The following is a 19,074-nucleotide window of genomic DNA, read 5'->3' on the forward strand; positions in this document are numbered from 1 at the left end:
ATTATTTTTTATATTTAAATTATTTTTTTTATTGAATATCATTTTTTATTAGTTTTTCATAAATAAGAAAGGAATTATGTTTTCTTTACCTAATTTTTTTCAGGGAAAAAAATAATTGATTTTTCAAGGAAAGAGTAGATTACTAAAATAGCATTTAAGATTAATTCTTGGATTGGTTGTTTGTTTGAAACGTTTGAAAAAGGCGTACCAAAATGCGTGCTGTTTCCATGTTTTTCTAGAACCCTCAGGTAGACTGTCCCAGTTTTTTGCCCTTTGTCTTCCATTATTTAAATTCCCCGCAATCCCCTTTCTCCAGGAATTCTCAGACCCCATAATTTCTCCAAGAAGTTATGGTTGATTTCCCCTTCTGTCGGATCATCAGATCATCGCCAAAACAGCAAGAGTTACCTGATGGAATTAGCTGCTAAAATCTCGAAACACGATCTCGTTCGTTCTGGGTTCGGATTCTATTGCTGGGGCTGGGAATTCCTCACCGCCCTATTGCTTTTTAGTTGCTAAGTGATTTACAAAAACCCGTTAATTTCTTTTTTGTTCCCGATAGTTAATATATATATATATATATATTGAGAGATTTAATAGTTGGGGTTGGGTCTGAGTCGTCATAGATGTCGCTGAGGTCGGTTCCGGCGCCGTTCTTGACGAAGACTTACGAGCTGGTGGATGACCCGGAGACGAACGACGTGATATCGTGGAACGAGAGTGGGACGACGTTCGTTGTGTGGAAAACAGCGGAGTTTGCCAAGGATTTGTTGCCCAATTACTTCAAGCACAACAATTTATCCAGCTTCGTTCGCCAGCTGAATACATATGTAAGTTTCTTCTTCATCACATGTTGCTGATTGCCGTTTGGTTTTTTCCCAATTTTCGTCTTGTATATTTGTCAATTTTGATTGTAGTTCATTATTTTTATTTTTTTGAAAATAGTATGTATCAAATTTTTGATCAAATTAAAATTGGATTTTTAATCAAATTAAAATTGGATTGTAGAGCTTCTTGTCTGATTGGTACGGTACAAAAACAATTGAGGGCAAATTGATCCAATGTATTATAAAGATTTCTTCGTAAGAGATTTGATTTTTTTTTATTGTGTGTGGATGGTTTTATTCATATGAATAATTAAAATGAAGTTTCCATTTTTTAAACAAAAAATATTATCAAACCTTATATAAAAAATGGAATTATTTCCCCTTCCTTTCAATTATTTTTTCTAAACAAAAAAATGGGTTCATTAATTCGTTTCACGTATCAATTTTTATAAAAATAGACTCTAACAAACCAACATGAAAAATAGTGAATCGTGATAAACATGTCAAAATAAACATGTTCTTCTCTCTAAAATATTCGGAGTTTTTGACCTGCAACGGAATGAGCTGTAAAGTAATTGTGTTCGTATTTTTTCGAAGTTTAAAGTTGATTTTAGGATAATTTAATGTATGATTCGTCCAATATAAAGATTTATTAACAGAGAGATATCAGTTTCGAGTTAAAACATAAAAAATTATTAAAAATATAATTAAATTCTGATTTATCGGCCATTTACCCAGATATCGACCATCCATGGATCTTTTTCTTGATTGTGTGTGAATTATACAGCGCGTGATCGGATTTATCGGTGCAGGGTTTTCGAAAAACTGTTCCAGACAAATGGGAATTCGCCAACGACAACTTCAAGCGAGGAGAAAGAGAGCTCTTGACCGGAATCCAGCGCCGGAAATTATCTTCTTCACAAAAACCAGCCGGCGGGAAGGCCACAGCCCCCGATAACCAAACTTCACCGGCAACCTCCGGCGAAGATCTAGGATCAACCTCCACTTCATCTCCGAACTCCAAGAATCCCAGCTCACTGGGAACACAGGCTTCGGCTCAGCTCGCGGCTGATTTATCGGATGAGAATGAAAAGCTGCGAAAAGATAATCACACGCTGAGCTCCGAGCTGACGCAGACCAAGAAACAGTGCGATGAACTGATTGCTTACTTGACTCGGCGGCTGAATGTGTCGCCGGAGAAAATCCAACGCATTATGAAGCTTAGGTACGGGGCTACGGCCGGATTCGGCGGCGGAGACGGTGGTGTGGTGGGTGGTGGGCAAAGTTTAGATAGTGATGATGACGAAAAAGGTGGTAGTATGAAACTGTTTGGGGTATTAGTTAAAAAAAAGAGGGGTCGTGATGGGAATATTGATTGTTCAGGTCCCAAAATGAAAGAAATGAAAAGTATGGTTCCGTGGATGAGGATCTCAGCATCACCTGACGGCAGCGAGAAGTTCTGTAACAGACCACTCATCTAGCGCCACGTGATGTTTGCTAAATAAAGGCAATGGTTTTATGTTGTCACCCAGGGTAATTAAAATAAATTCATATTATTGTATAAGCAAAATGGGAGATTAAAGCAAATGAATCTTCCATCTCTGTTGTTTAATTATATAAAAAACTACAGTACAATATTAATTTTTCTACTTTATTTTTAAAAAAATTGTTTCATGTATGTATTGTCTGGATATCTTTATTTTCAATTCATTTTATACCTCCCAAAAACATTTTATGTTACTATATTGCATCATAACAAAATGCAATATATTCCAATTCCAATCAAATAAATATATGATTTGAGTCTAGTGATTTTATTCAAGAAAATATTTGAAAAATGATCTCAAATAAAACTTATTTTTGATTTTTTTTGGTTTGATATATTTTTGGAGTAACATTATTTTATATAAAAATTAATATTTTTTAATGGGTAGTATCGGATTGAATATCAAGCTCAAAAAATTGATACGGTCTCACAAGAATTATTATGTATTTTTTTTAAATTCACTCATAATCAATATTGAAAATGTTTTGATGTAGAGAATATATTTGAAATTCATTTGAATTTTATATTAAAAAAATTTGAAATCGTGAATCACGCATATTAATCCAAACACAACAGAATTTACACATTTTTTTAATGTTGAATTCAATAGACGCTAGAAGTAGGAAGGGTTTTAAAACGATGTCAAGTCTCTCTCTATTAAAATGATGTCCTATTAAATTCTATATGCAAGACGGCCGAGTTTGAATTTGAGTGTTTGTACCCTTGACAATTTACCAAGTTGTCATGCTCACATATTGACTTTATGTTTTGAATATGTTTCTTGTGATACGGTTTTAAGAATCTTTATCTGTGAGACGGATCAACTCTACCGATATTCACAATAAAAAGTAATACTAATAGCATAAAAAGTAATTTTTTTTCATGGATGACCAAAATAAGAGATCCGTCAAACAAAATACGATACATAAGACCGTCTCACACAAGTTTTTGTCCTTATGTTTTTAAATTAAATTAAGATTTGACTTTATTTTTTGATTTATATTTGCTTCCATTTGGGTATTATTATTATTTTATTGAGATGAGAGGTGATTGTTATAATCGCTGAGTCTCGGAATTTAAAATCTTATTTCAATTTGAAATCTTATTTAAAATGAATTTTAAGTTATTGTAATCGCTTAACGAATGGACAAAGTTGTTCAGATTTCGAGTTTAGACTTTTTTTTCCTTCTTTGATGTAAGAAGCCGTAGCATACAAGTCGTGTCTGCCCGGATTATAATTAATACATTTAGTTTGCATTTTAAGATGGTTAATTTATTTTGGACAAAAACATGTCGTATTTTGTGAGACAGATATCTTATTTAGATCATCCATGAAAAATTATTACTTTTTATGCTAAAAATATTACTTTTTTATTGTGAATATCAGTATGGTTGACCTGTCTTACAGATAAAGATTCGTGAGACCATATCACAAAGACTTACTCTTTATTTTGATTCAATAGAAGATTAAAGTCATTGACTTTGGGTTGATTAGAGATAATTTAAATAATAAATATGGAATAGAATTTGATTCGCAATTTTCATTTCTTGTAGTTCTCTTATTAGCTAAGCTAGGGGTACTTTTGGTAATATATATTTATTTGGTCTTTTATATGCGTATATCCTTAGGTTTTTAAAATTAATAATATAGACAATATTGTTTCTGCTAAATATAAAAAAAAATAAAAATTATAATAAAGCGGGAAGGGTATTAAGGGAAACCTAACCCTTGAAAGTTAAATGAGAGCTTTTAAATTATTTCATAAATTTAAAAGTTCTTGAATTAATTTTAAAATTATTTAACTAAATAAACGAGACTTTATTTTATTAAAATACTATTATTATTTTTACACAGAATAAATAAATCAAATTAATTATGATTATTATTGAGTAATAAATTAAGAATAATAATATTAATAATACAAATAACAATAAATAATGTTAAATAAATTAACAATATTAATATTAGTAATATTGAAAATAACGGTATTAACATAAATAATCTCGTTAAAACAAATTTAAAATTATAAGTTTTATTTAAAAATTCTAAAAATTTGAATTTAATAAATCTTAAACCGTTTTGAAAATAATAAGTTTACTTGGTTTAACTTATTTTCTAGAAAAATAATGAAAATAAATATTATTAGTTTAGTTAATATTAATATTTTAAACAATAAAATTGTTAAATATGTTATTCGCGCTATTAATATTATTATCCTTAGTTTATTTATTATCAATAATCATAATTAATGGATTTATTTAGTACCCCTTTAACTTAATAATAGTGTTTAAAAAAACCTATATTTTCACATATATATATTTTGATTAATAATTAGAAGTTAATTTAAGGAAAAAAAGGGGCCGGTGTCTGAAACTTCGGCTCCTTATAAATTTTTTGTTATTTTATTATTATTGTATGATTTAAAAAAATTAAATCTTATATGATTATAAATTTTTTTTAAAAACCCCAATGTCTCCAATTTTAGAATTTATGCTTTCAGCTATTCCGATAAAAAAAAAAAAAAAAGCATTTCTGTTAATGATGAAGACGAAGGTGAATTTTGCCACTATTTTCTGAAAGGAATTTTATTCCTTGATATATTTTCTTTTTTATCTTTAATATTTTGTCTTTCTAGACATGAGAATAATCTCGAAATTGATGATATGATCTCTTATAAATTCAATATGTGATATAAGACTATATTTTGATATGACTCGTAATATCTTTAATATATGATATCATAATATCTTTAAGATATGATATCACAATATCTTTAAGATATTATCCTTGTTTTAAAAAGAGTTTGTTTCCTAATGAAATTGGTTTTTCTATGTTAAATAGGACTCAAATGAGAAGAAACGAAAGGGTGAGAGAGTGACGATACAGAGCAAAAACTTTCGGAGAGACAGAGATGCATTTGTACGAAGAAAAGGTTTTCTGATTGAAGCCATCTCGTGATTGATAACTTGTTGCTGTGATGTGCTGCCAACATCCGAAGACAACACCTAATCACCGTGTTGATTAGTGTGTGGAGTTTTGAAGATTTTTTTCACTTCTCAGTTGATTCATCCTATGCATTTTGGTTATACGGTTTGTTAGAGGTTTAGGATGCAATTTGTTACTCGCCTTAATAAGGGAGTTGTTTTATTCTTTCACTAGTATTGATTTTTGTAAACTTACAAGTTTTTCTAGTGAATTATTTTGCCCCGAGGCACAGCACAAGTATTTTATACTTGTGCATAATTTACATCTCGTATCTCGTATTATTATCATTATTCCAGCTACGTGTAGGTGTGTTAAAATCATAATTTCCGCTGCATGTTGTCGTGGGTGTTACAACACCTACGCACAACACCTACATTCTGATACACACAACACTCACTCTCAACTCACACATACACTGTGGAAACAGAACTTTCAATTGGTATCAGAGCTTCCACTTGACGCTACTAAGTGAGATCCTGTTTTGTTTTGTTTTCAGAGTGAAAATGAATTATGAAAGGATCAACAAATACTGTGTTTAGGCCTCCCGTGTCGGATGGATCAAACTATGCATTGTGGTAAGTAAAGATGAGGGTTTTTATTAAATCAATTGAAGAAAGAGCTTGGCAACGTGTACTTGATGGTTGGAGTCCACCAAAACTCGAGGATGCTGATGGAGACACACGGCTCAAACCTGAAAGTACATGGACTGTCGATGAAGTGCAAACTTCAAACTTTAATTCCAAGGCTCTCAATGCTATATTTTCATCTGTTGACACAAGGATGTTTAATTTAATCACCACTTGTGTATGCGCCAAAGATGCTTGGGAGATACTCCAGAAGCACTGTGAAGGATCCGCAAGTGTGCGTAAAACTAGGCTAAGGATGGTGACATCAAAGTTCGAAAGTTTGAGAATGGAGGATAAGGAGTCTATTCTTGAGTATGACTGCCGGTTGAAACAACTCTCAAATGAATCACATGGCCTAGGAGATCCCATACCAAATGAAAGATTGGTGAACAAGGTTCTAAGATCTCTTCCTGAGAGATTCAATGTCAAAGTTTGCGCTATTGAAGAATCTAAAGACACTTCAACGATCAACTTGGATGAACTAATGAGTTCTCTCAGAACTTTTGAGATGAATCTTGATCTACCAAGGAAGGATAAAGGGAAGACAATAGCCTTTGAAGCCTCAACCGAATCTTATGATGAAATCCTTCAAATATCTAAAGAGGTGGATAAGTCTGATTTAGGTGAAGAATCGATCTCTCTGTTTACTAAAAAATTTGGTGATTACTTGAAGACTATGAGAGAAAAGAAGAAAATTGGACAAAAATCTGAACTGCGCAATAACACCACTTTTGCAAAAGCTCAAAAGTTTACTCCTATGAAATGACAGTTTCGACCAAAAACCGAAGTGCAAATCCAATCTAATGTCAGAAACCTGGACTCGGTGCAATGTAGAGAGTGTTCGGGATATGGATACTATGCCAATGAGTGTGCCAATCGACTTAGGAAAAACAAAGGCATGACTGTCACCCTGAGTGATGAAGAGTCTGATGATGATCAAGGATCAAGTGAATCTGAAAATCACACATCGTTATCTTCTGTGATCAAGGAAAAACGCTCAATGCAAATCAATCCTTTGTGTGTTGCCACAGGTGTTGCAATACCTGGCCGCAACACCTCTTCGAATTCAGTATGTCTTAAATCTACAACCCTTGCGGAGGCAAGTCAGTCTGAAACTCAAGAGGTAGATGATGATGAAGTCACTCTAGAAAGTGTGCAGATGATGTACGAAGTATATGAAGACTGGATCAAAAGAACTAAAGGAAATGCAATTCTCTCCAAAGAGAATGCTGAGTTAAAGTCACAAATTTCACGACTTGAAGTAATCTTAAGCAAGAAAGATTTGGAATTATGCAAAGTCAAAGAGGAACTTGGAGAAGCAACTCAGATTCTTGCCAAGATGAATTCAAGTTCATCCAAACTTGATTCACTTTTGATGATTGGACAAAATGACAAAGCTGGACTTGGTTATCCGAACAGTCTGTTCGAAATTGGAGAATCTTCCAATACTGAGAGAAAACCAACTGTTTTTGTCAAAGGAAGTGTTGAAACCTCAAATGCTACACAAACTGAAAAAGGTGCTCCATCTAAAAGGAAAATATCTACCAAGAAGTCCAAATCCAGAAAACGCCACTTTATCTGCCACTATTGTTTTAGACCTGGTCATATCAAACCCTACTGCTTTAAACTGAGAGATGATTACAAGAGATGGGAATCAGAACAGGTGTTGCCACAGGTGTTGTATAACACCCGACGCAACACTGCCAACAGAAAACCGACGGTAAAAATGGTTTGGGTACCAAAGGCTAGGATTCAATGTTCCGTTATTTATACTTCATTAAAGACTAACATTGCAGGAATATGGTACTTTGACAATGACTGTTCGCGCCACATGACAGGTTCTAAAGACCATTTGATTGACTATGTTGAACTGAGGAGTGGCCATGTGACATATGGTGGTGGTGCTAAAGGAAGAATTGCTGGCAAAGGAACCTTGAATGTTGATGGACTGCCTAATCTACACAATGTGCTTTATGTCGAAGGGCTTAACTCAAACTTAATAAGCATAAGTCAACTTTGTGATGACGGTTTGCATGTTAAGTTTGATAAAGACAATTGTGAAGTGTTTGATAATTCTAATACTCGTATTTTGACAGGTACAAGGTCTGCTGATAATTGCTATCAACTTGGAGAAGACTTAGTATGCAATCATTCAAAAGTAAGTGAACTAAACTTGTGGCATCAAAAATTGGGACATGCAAACTTCAAGACATTAAAGAATCTTGGTAAGTACGATGCTGTGAGAGGTATGCCTAATTTATCCTCTGGAATTCCGTATGTTTGTGGTGCATGTCAAAAGGGTAAGCAAACACGTGTTCCCCATCAAGTGTTGCAACACTTTGGGACAACACGGTGTCTTGAACTCTTGCACATGGATTTTATGGGTCCAATGGAAGTGTAAAGTCTTGGAGGTAAGAAGTATTCATGTGTTTGTGTGGATGATTTCTCTCGCTTTACTTGGGTAAGATTTCTTAGAGAAAAATCCGATACATTTGATGTTTTCAAGAAATTACATGCTAAGATTACTAATCTACATAATCTGAGGGTTGGTAAGATAAGGACTGACCATAGTAAAGAATTTGAAAACTCACACTTTATATCATTTTGTGAGAGGGATAACTCATGAATTTTCGGCCCGTAAGACTCCTCAACAAAATGGAATAGCCGAAAGAAAGAATAGGACACTGCAAGAAATGGCTAGGGTCATGTTAAGTTCAAAGAATATTTCAAAGAGATTTTGGGCCGAGGCCTTGAACACAGCATGTCATATTTCAAATCGTGTGTACTTAAGGAGTGGTTCTACTATGACATCCTATGAAATCATCATGGGAAAGAGGCCGAACCTTAAGTATTTTCATGTCTTTGGGTGTGTATGTTATGTTTTGAATGACCGAGACCATCTTGCAAAGTTTGACTCTAAAAGTGACAAATGTTTATTCGTTGGTTATTCATCTAATAGTCGTGCCTATCGCGTGTATAATCTGAGAACAAGAACGACTATGGAGTCTATTAACGTTGTTTTTGATGATCTTGCAGATCTAACGGGAAAAACAATCGAGGATGATATTGATGGGCTGCTGAACGAAAGTGAGACACTGCCTAACACAGATGTTGCACCCAGTGTTGTAACACCGGAGACAACACCTGCACTGGCAGAATCAAATGATGAACTAGGAAAGTATACTGAAAATGATGACAGTGTAACCAATGAAGAGATTGATATTCCTAGCAAGGTTCAGAAAAATCATCCATCATCTCAGATCATTGGAGAAACATTTGGAGGAATGCAAACGAGAAGAAAGGAGAAGGTAGACTATCGCAAAATGATGGGACTAGTATGCATGACTTCCGTATACTCTCAAGTAAGTCACTCTTGTTTTGTTTCACTCATGGAACCCAAAAATATAAATGAAGCCTTAAAAGATGAATTTTGGGTTGATGCAATGCATGAGGAACTTGAACAATTTGTTAGGAATGATGTGTGAGATTTATTTCCCAGACCCGATAATGTGAATGTTATTGGAACCAAATGGATCTTTAAAAACAAAACTGATGAATCTGGAATTGTTGTGAGAAATAAAGCTAGGCTAGTGGCTCAAGGGTATACTCAAATTGAAGGAATTGATTTTGATGAAACGTTTGCCCCTGTTGCCCGGATTGAATCGATTAGACTTTTACTTGCTATTGCATGTTACATGGACATAATATTATATCAAATGGATGTGAAAAGTGCCTTTTTGAATGGCATCTTGAAAGAAGAAGCTTATGTAAGCCAACCTAAAGGATTTGAAGATCCATACCACCCGAACCATGTCTACAAGTTGAAGAAAGCACTCTATGGACTTAAACAAGCTCCAAGAGCATGGTATAGGAAGGCTTACTGAATATCTGCTTGACTAAGGCTTCAAACGAGGTGAGGTTGATAAAACCCTTTTTATTCAAAAATCGAAGCATGATATTCTTGTGTGTCAAATTTATGTGGATGACATCATTTTTGGTGCTTCTTCTCAAAAGCATGTTGATGAATTTGTTAAATGCATGTCTACCACATTTGAAATGAGCATGGTAGGAGAATTAAGTTTCTTTCTTGGATTGCAAATTAAACAAATGCATGATGGTATCTTTCTGTGTCAATCCAAGTATGCCAAGAATTTGGTGAAGAAATTTTCTAGCGAGAACACTAAACACATGAAAACACCAATGGGGTCGACTGAAAAATTGTCCAAAGACGATGTTGCTGCAGGTGTTGACAACAACCAGTATCGCAGCATCATAGGCAGTCTTCTTTACTTAAGTGCAAGTCGTCCCGACATCATGTTTAGTGTTTGTTTGTGTGCTAGGTACCAGGCTGATCCTAAAGTCACTCATCTAAAAGCTGTCAAAAGAATTTTGAGATATATAGCCGGGACAGTTAACTTAGGTTTGTGGTACACCAAAGAAACAAACACAAATCTAGTGGGGTTTAGTGATGCTGACTGGGCTGAAAATCTAGATGATAGAAAGAGTACCACTGGAGGATGTTTAACAATTTGGTGTCATGGTATAGTAAAAAGCAAAATTGTGTATCTCTGTCCACTGCTGAATCTGAATATGTTGCAGCTGCTAGCTGTTGTTCACAACTTTTGTGGATGAATCAAATGATTAAAGACTATGGTTTCAACAGTGACACCTTAATTGTATACTGTGACAATTCAAGTGCAATTGATATTTCAAAAAATCCAGTACAACACTCTCGAACGAAACACATAGACATTAGACATCATTTTATTCGAGATTTGGTTGATAAGGGTACAATTCGAATGGAATTTGTTAGAACTGAGAACCAACCGGCTGATATTTTTACAAAACCATTGGATTTTGAGAGATTTTCAATCTTAGGAAGTCTCTCAGCTTGTGTGCACAATGATCACTCACGGATGTTGTCCTCGGTGTTACAACACCTGTGGACAACACCCAGCATGCATGTGCATTTTATTTTTAGGATGCTAGACATATTGCATACATCCTACTTTGTGTGAAGCCTGTACAAGTGTAGGATACTGAATGGCGTGCTCTCAGTTGTGAATCAAACTTTCCATCAATATTCTCCAAAGAATGGTGTGTGCTCAATCTAAGTCATAAAGCTGTTGAGGATGATCGTGTACCACATGATCTTGTCCAATGTAGATAATGACTTAGAAAATTCTTGAGCAATATGGTGAAAAATAGAAAAGAGAATAAAATAGAACAAAAAAATGTTTAGAAGAAAATGGAAAAAGCTACCTAGAGGAGTCCAATGAAGACCGTTCTTCTAGTGTGGGAGCTACCACTTCTAAGTCAAAATACATATGGAAAAAGCTACCTAGAGGAGTCCTATGAAGACCGTTCTTCTAGAGTGGGAGCTACCATGTCTGAATTAAAAATGTTCAAGAAAGTTTGAGTCCAACTTGTGAGTGTTGCCAAGAGACTGATCACTGTTTAATCACATGTGTGTGTATTTCATTTCTTTGATCATATTTTAGGCATAAACTTAGGTCATTCATACTACTGTTTTGTGAATTCATCATGTCCAGTGGGCTACCAGTTTTTGATTCATGAAATTGGAAGAACACCCTAACCAACGTAATTTTGAAATATCTTGATTGCTAATTGTTTGTGGGGTTAATTCGATCTATTGCTGACTGGTTTCTTGAAATAATGATGGCACTGGTTCAGAAAGTTACCGTTGGGTGAGAGTAAAAATTGAGTTGAAAAGGTGCTGAAGTTGCGGCTCAACAGAATGTTACCGTTGGAGAGGTGTGCTTAAATACTTAGGGATAAATAAGGAACAACTTTACGGCTTACTATTTTCCCTCATATTCTAAAATCTCTCCTACCCTAACTATTTGTTTTCTTTTTCGCGCAAAAGTATCCGTTTTCTTCGTAAATTTCTGTCTTCTTCGAACTTCCCTACTTTGCTATTCTCTATTTCGCAGATGGCTGGCTTTGATCCTCAAGACATTAGGAGTGAAGTGGCTGACTATGAGCTTCTGCTGGGTGAAAGTGTCCATTCTGGACAAAAAGGGGGAGTAGATATGTAGATACAAATATAGCTGGAGCAAAAATGGCTGATGATGATGGCAGTAATGAAGGATAATGAGATTTTGAGTTTTTTTTTCTCTCTTGATGGTTTTAGTATTTTAGTTGTCCTTTTATTCTCTCTGATCTTTGTCCCTCCTGATTAATGAACTATTTCGGTGTTATGATCTGAATGTTGCAACATCTAACATACATTTTTCATCAGGGGATGGCTTAACGGTAGAATTCAGGGGGAGTCAACTAAAGTTGGCTGAGTCACTGATTTGCTAACTCAGGGAGAGCTGAGATGTACAACCATTTTTGGGTTGTTTTGTCCAGAAAGGCAAAAAGAGGGAGATTGAAAGGAATTTTATTCCTTGATATATTTTCCTTTTTTATCTTTAATATTTTGCCTTTCTAGACATGGGGATAATCTTGAAATTGATGATATGATCTCTTATAAATTCAATATGTGATATAAGACTATATTTTGATATGACTCGTAATATCTTTAAGATATGATATCATAATATCTTTAAGATATGATATCACAATATCTTTAAGATATGATATCACAATATCTTTAAGATATTATCCTTGTTTTAAAAAGAGTTTGTTTCCTAATGAAATTGGTTTTTCTATGTTAAATAGGACTCAAAGGAGAAGAAACGAAAGGGTGAGAGAGTGACGATACAGAGCAAAAACTTAACAGAGATGCATTTGTACGAAGAAAAGGTTTTCTGATTGAAGCAATCTCGTGATTGATAACTTGTTGCTGTGAAGTGCTGCCAACATCCGAAGACAACACCTAATCACCGTGTTGATTAGTGTGTGGAGTTTTGAAGATTTTTTTCACTTCTCAGTTGATGCATCCTATGTATTTTGGTTATACGGTTTGTTAGAGGTTTAGGATGCAATTTGTTACTCGCCTTAATAAGGGAGTTGTTTTATTCTTTCACTAGTATTGGTTTTTGTAAACTTACAAGTTTTTCTAGTGAATTATTTTGCCCCGAGGCACCGCACAAGTATTTTATACTTGTGCATAATTTACATCTCGTATCTCGTATTATTATCATTATTCCAGCTACGTGTAGGTGTGTTAAAATCATAATTTTCGCTGCATGTTGTCGTGGGTGTTACAACATCTACGCACAACACCTACATTCTAATACACACAACACTCACTCTCAACTCACACATACACGGTGGAAACAGAACTTTCAATTTCCTTTGTTTGTTACCATGCTGCCAGAAGGGCAAGATTTGAGGGACTTGAATGCTTTACTGATTGTAAATGGATTGATTCAGCACCAATCTTTAATCAAACGACTTATTGCCAAGTGTTGTCTTCCGGGATTCCCGGAGTTAGCTCTCTCAGCTTTCAAAACAACTAAAAAACCAAGTCTTTCGCTGCAGAATTTATTCCTCAAGAGTTTATGTGACAATGGTATGTTCGGAAATGTGTCGAGTGTTTATGAAAGGTCTCGAAATTCGGGAAGGTTTTCGGACAACTACACGTACCCTTTTGTGATCAAGGCATGCTATGAGTTGATCAGTGACGTTGGATGCGGTGAGTCGATACATTGTCTCGTTATAATGGTTCTCAAAAGAGTTGTTTCGTGGAACATCATGATTTCTGGGTGTGTGGATAATGGAGAACCAGAGAGAGCACTGCTCCTATTGCATCAGATGAGGGAACTGCAAGGCGCTGAATTCGATTTGGTTACCTTAATAAGCATTCCTTCATATTGCAACGAGTTTCAAAATATAATCTTGGGGTCGGCCATTCATAACTATGCTATCAGGACTGGATTTGCAGATGATATTTCCTTAGCTAATTCTCTTGTACGTGTATATAAACTTTGGACAGCTTGGTGCAGGAAGGTTACTCTTCAATGATATGCGTACTAAAAATGTGGTTTCTTGGAATGCTATTTTGACTGGCTATAGATATCATAACTTAAGGATGGAGACTTTGGAATTGTTTGTTCATATGATAAAGAAAGGTCACAGACCAAATTATGTAACCTTGCTGAATGTGTCACCTGCTTGTTGTACAATTCTGGAAGGTAAATCTATCCATGCTAACGTTCTAAGACTTCGAATCCTTCTAGAAACTACTCTTCTCTCGTCTCTCACAATCATGTACGGTAAATTTGAAAAGCTTGCTTCATGCTTGGCGCTGTTTCATTAGGGCGAGAAAAGGAGCATATCCAAATGGAATACCATTCTATCTTTATATTTGCTTTCAAAGAGTTCCGGAGGGGCATTTGTTTTCTTTCTTGATTTACTTCAGAACAATATCGAGGCTCGGGATATTGTAAAAATTTTGCTTCGTAATCCTCCTGAAAGTTTTCTTAAATCGTTGTCGGGTGCTTGTTTGAGTCATGAAAATTACGAACTCGGAGAGGAAATCGGTAGGCTACTGCTAGAAACGAACTGGAAAGATTCTGGACTGTGCGTGATTCTACACAATATCTACGCAGCAGCAGGAAAGCACGGGCGGACTTGCGTATCGTCTTCCCACTAACAAAATCTGAATCCAATGGCGTCTGCAGGTCAAGTCATTAGTCAAAATTTTCCGATATCCATCGAGTTCAGCTTCATAGGAGTAAACCCACCTAGCAAAGCTAAAGCTCCATCCTGCCACAGCCATTTGAAGTTATAAACAAATACATATATAATATCAATGGCTGAAACATAATCCCAAAAAAGTATAAATTTAACTAAAAATCTAAATTAAATAAAGCTGGGTTCGAATTGAATACAATACGTATGGCTTTATATATTTTTGCGGCTTTCGCATACTTGAAACTTATTTCGCAAATGATTATATCATCTATGTTCGATGAGAAGTTGTGTTAACTAACATTGCTCATATGGAAGTTACAAAAGCGCTCATCTTATATTTTAAAATATAATGTGCTCGACTGTCTGAGATGATAAAAGTGGTATAATATAAAGATGATAAATCAGTATACACTTGGATGAAATAATGATGCATGACATGAGTCTGAGTATTGAATTCCACCTTACCGAGCGGGTGCTTAAGAGATAAAAAAATGATATAAATTTAAAAAAAATACAGAATATAATAACCATGATATATTTAATTCAAGGGATTGAAAATATAGTGAAAATAATCCACCAAAAGAAATATATATGCCCGCATCTCGTATATTTGAATGCATTTTAGAATATATATATTTTAAGTTTTTTTTCCCCTAAAATAAAGATTTATATATGCACTTTTTTGGCATAAAATATATGCACATTAATAACGTGGACGACGGACGTAAAAAAGTCAAAGGTTGCGGTCAACTGAGGCAGTATGCCAGCTTTTCAAAGTTCTGTTGTAGCAGTGACAGTAATAACGCGCACTCTCTAATTTTGCTTAATAAGTACAAATACAAGTCGAGGGGTGCTTTTAACTTATCATAATTAATGGAAAGAAAAATAATCGAAATAGGGCCTCAATTAATTCTACGGTTTTTTTTTTTCATTTGAAAATAAAATTGATGGAAATTGAATGAAAGAGACAATAAAGATTTAGAAATTCGGAAAAGAAATTATGTAAAACTAACTAGGATATTTATACGTGTGGTACTATTTCAACTATACATTTAAAAATGAAAATATATTAACACATGTGATATTCATTGCAAAATTGAGTGATCTCCATATGTATTATTAAATATTCATCTTTAAATATATAATCGAGATATTGTTCCAAAAATAGCTTGAATTTTCTTGATTTATAGCCTTATAGGCTTTATTTCAAGGCTTAACAGCTCCACTAACTCCCGTTATTCCACATTTATGGGCATTTAAAATCATTTCTAAAGGTGTTGAAATGAGTTAGACTCGTCGATCAGAAATATCATATTCAATATATTGGTCGAGCTGACAATATCCAAAACATTTTTTTTAAAAAAAAAACACACACATAGATATCACAAACAAAGCCAGAAGCATCTTTACCCGGCCCATATATGATTGTACTTACAAATAGATGTATAAAAAAATTGAAACAAACTTTGCCAAAAACTGGTCAAAGTATAATATCCCTCACATTGAAGCCCAAAACTTAAGGTTCAATTTGAAGTCCCCAAGGAAAGGAAGGGGTATGTATTGATTGATTCTATCCGAGATTTGGTGACAGGATTGTTCAGTGAATGCCAAATGACCAATGTTTTGACAAAAAACATTCACATCTTGAATCTAGACAACATGTCCACTCATCCATTAAATCTTGAATTTGTTCATTCTTTTCACCCATAATTACATCATTTGGATTCAACCCAACAAAACTAATCGAACCCATTTCTTGTGGCCAAGATTTCGACACATAGAACAAAAACAACAGAGATTGTACCAGAAAGAAAAGGTCCCCCCGATATGATATAAATACAAAACATCATCTTGTACACTGCAACAGTGGTAGAGGGACCCCCTGTGTAAAATTTATTAGAGAGAGAGTAGGAAAATTCAATTCTTTTGCTATTTGAATTCCCACCTCATGCTGTTGTTTGAGCGCTCCATGGCATGTTTGGAGATGTATAACCAAAACCCAGATCAGCACCACAAAGGGATGAGTAATCCTCCTCCAATGAGCCCAAGAATCTCCTTCTCCAATGATTTTCTTGAATCATCATCCCATTCTCAATCCCATCTCCGCCTCGGCCAATCCCACATGAGACCTGCTGCTGCATACAGGGATGCGCCTGTTTCCTCGGATTTCGAGTTCTCTGTGAGTAATCACTCGATGATGAGCGCTGATGAACTCTTCTTCAAGGGGAGGCTACTTCCGTTCAAAGAGAACTGCGGCGGCGGCAACAAGACGACGACTCTCAGGGATGAGATTCAGATTGAAGAAAACGATGAAGATTTCTCGCTGCGGCCGCCGAAGAATCCGACAAGGTGGAAGGGTTTTCTCGGGCTGAAGAAATCTCACGTCGGGTCCAAGAAATCTTCTGACAAGGCTGAAGTGTCTGTTGAAAAGACGCTTGGTTTGCATGAAGATGAACAATGCAGCTAGAATTCACAGGTTGTACTTGGAAACAAATTTGGGAATGTTTAAGAAAACGTCTTCAAATTTTTTTTTTCACAAAAATTCATGGGAAGGAGGAATTCAACGTCTCCTTTCTGTGCCGTTTCATGTTCACAAATTGGCGTGACAATGTCTAAAGAAAACACTTTTTTTATTAAAAAAATTTGTTCTTTGGATGATGAAAAGCTGAGTTAAAAGTAATTATTGTATGGAAAAAAACGGAACTTTCGTGAATGTGTGAAGAATGTGAGAAATGGTTTTTTTTTTGGGGTGATTTTTAAATTATATATCAAAATATTTTTGTTTTGTGTTGCCCTTGTTTAATTCTGATCCAAATTTTCTCTGTTATTTTATTTTAATTTCAGGATTATGATGAACTGAGTGAATAAATTAGCAAAGTGACATGAATTGGAGCTATGGAGGATTAAAGTTTTTGTTACTTTGGAAATGTAGATGGAAATTTTTTTGGTGGTTGAAAGGTAGTATGTGCTCTCTCTTTTAGTTTCTCTACACATGCTATACGTATGGAAAGTCTTTTTAATCATTATCGATGATTTAAAGTGAAATTTGACAAATTATGGAGAACTAAATTGATATTTGAATTGTTGAAATAAAAATAAAAGTGTGTGTTGAAATTTTTTTCCTAAAAAACAAAACAAAAAATAAAAGTGTAATATTAGTATTATACTAGTATTTAACCCGTACGATGTACGGAATAATATTTTTAAAAATTAATGAAAAATGAATAGATATTTAAATTGAAAAAAATAATATAATTATAAAAAAATAAAATAAAAACTATTTTTTCGCTAATTTAAAAAATTTTCTTAAATACAACGCATGTCGATTAATTTTTTGGCTAATAATCACTATCATATATCAAAATTTTAGATTTTATTAGCCTAAGACAATGACATGATGCTTATCGTGTTTAGTGTATTGATATCGACCACCAACATTAATACATATTTAATTCTTTAATTTTCGAGAAGCTATATATTATTATTTTTTAACATGTGACAAAAAAAATCACATTCGATAAAATTAATGAGAAATATTTTTTAAAAAAATTTCAGTAATTTCGTCTAAATCTACATTCACAAACAATTTTGTGACATGTCACGTGTTTGGCACATTTAAATGATAATAATAATTGTTTCATCAATATCTTTATCCAAATGGGTAGTGATTTTATTTACAAAATTTCTTCATAATATACACAACAGCCTATTATTCCGAAAGATAAATGAAACATGTGATCATAAGTAAATTATATATAAATCAGAAAAATTATTTTATTAACGTTTACTATAAGTGTTTTATAATAAGATGCTTAGTTTCTTTATAATTGATTTAATCATTTTCATTACGGTACATTTTATACTACTATGTATCCGTGAACTTTGTAATATAAAAAAAAATTATCACATTAGAAATACGTAATAATTAAAATTTTGTACAAATAGAATAATAATATTTTTTTACTTCTCGATCATTAAAGGCAAATTTCAAACTTAATGTTTCGTTGTTCTCGTTGTTTTCGTATATAGGAAGTTCATGACAACGAACAAATTTAAATTTAAAAAAAATTACATCTTGGAAGGATTCAACTCATATATGGTGCTGAAAAGAGCAGTCATTTCAGAATTCAATTTTAGAGTAGATACATTTAGTAAGATAAATAGAATCAAATTGGTTTTTAATATAATATGCAATATTGCATTATTTATAATTTAACATTCAAATAAGGTGTCTCAAGTGACAAAAATTATACATTGGATGTTTTTGACAGCATTATATCATACATTAACTCTTTCAAATTATGAAAACTTCGAATTGCATGCATTTGGAAGAAAACTACAATGCATTAATTCTTTCAAATTAAGGTAATTTCGAAATAATATGTATTTGAGAAAAAAAATTATGATTATTAAATGGTAAATTAATGTTCATTGGAAAACATTGTTATAGTAATAACTTTTAACACTCAACCAATTTTATTT

At 33.8% G+C, this 19,074-nt stretch overlaps 3 protein-coding genes across 3 annotated transcripts; all 3 read left to right on the forward strand.

The window, feature by feature from the left end:
- Positions 1-215: 215 nt before the first annotated feature.
- LOC142549700 (heat shock factor protein HSF24-like) lies at positions 216-2,505 on the forward strand. Its single transcript, XM_075658790.1, has 2 exons — positions 216-830; positions 1,640-2,505. Exons 1-2 carry the CDS (start codon positions 627-629, stop codon positions 2,306-2,308), a joined length of 873 nt encoding a protein of 290 aa, XP_075514905.1. The 5' UTR covers positions 216-626; the 3' UTR covers positions 2,309-2,505.
- Positions 2,506-13,263: 10,758 nt separating this feature from the next.
- LOC142550292 (pentatricopeptide repeat-containing protein At2g01510, mitochondrial-like) lies at positions 13,264-14,551 on the forward strand. The gene is made up of 2 exons (XM_075659520.1): positions 13,264-13,866; positions 14,216-14,551. Exons 1-2 carry the CDS (start codon positions 13,264-13,266, stop codon positions 14,549-14,551), a joined length of 939 nt encoding a protein of 312 aa, XP_075515635.1.
- Positions 14,552-16,561: 2,010 nt separating this feature from the next.
- On the forward strand, positions 16,562-17,059 carry LOC142550293 (uncharacterized). Its single transcript, XM_075659521.1, has one exon. The coding sequence runs from the start codon at positions 16,562-16,564 to the stop codon at positions 17,057-17,059; it is 498 nt and encodes a 165-aa protein (XP_075515636.1).
- The last annotated feature ends 2,015 nt before the right edge of the window (positions 17,060-19,074 follow it).

Source organism: Primulina tabacum, chromosome 6 (genome assembly GCF_025594145.1).
Source record: "Primulina tabacum isolate GXHZ01 chromosome 6, ASM2559414v2, whole genome shotgun sequence".
In the NCBI taxonomy this organism is placed as follows: Eukaryota; Viridiplantae; Streptophyta; class Magnoliopsida; order Lamiales; family Gesneriaceae; genus Primulina; species Primulina tabacum.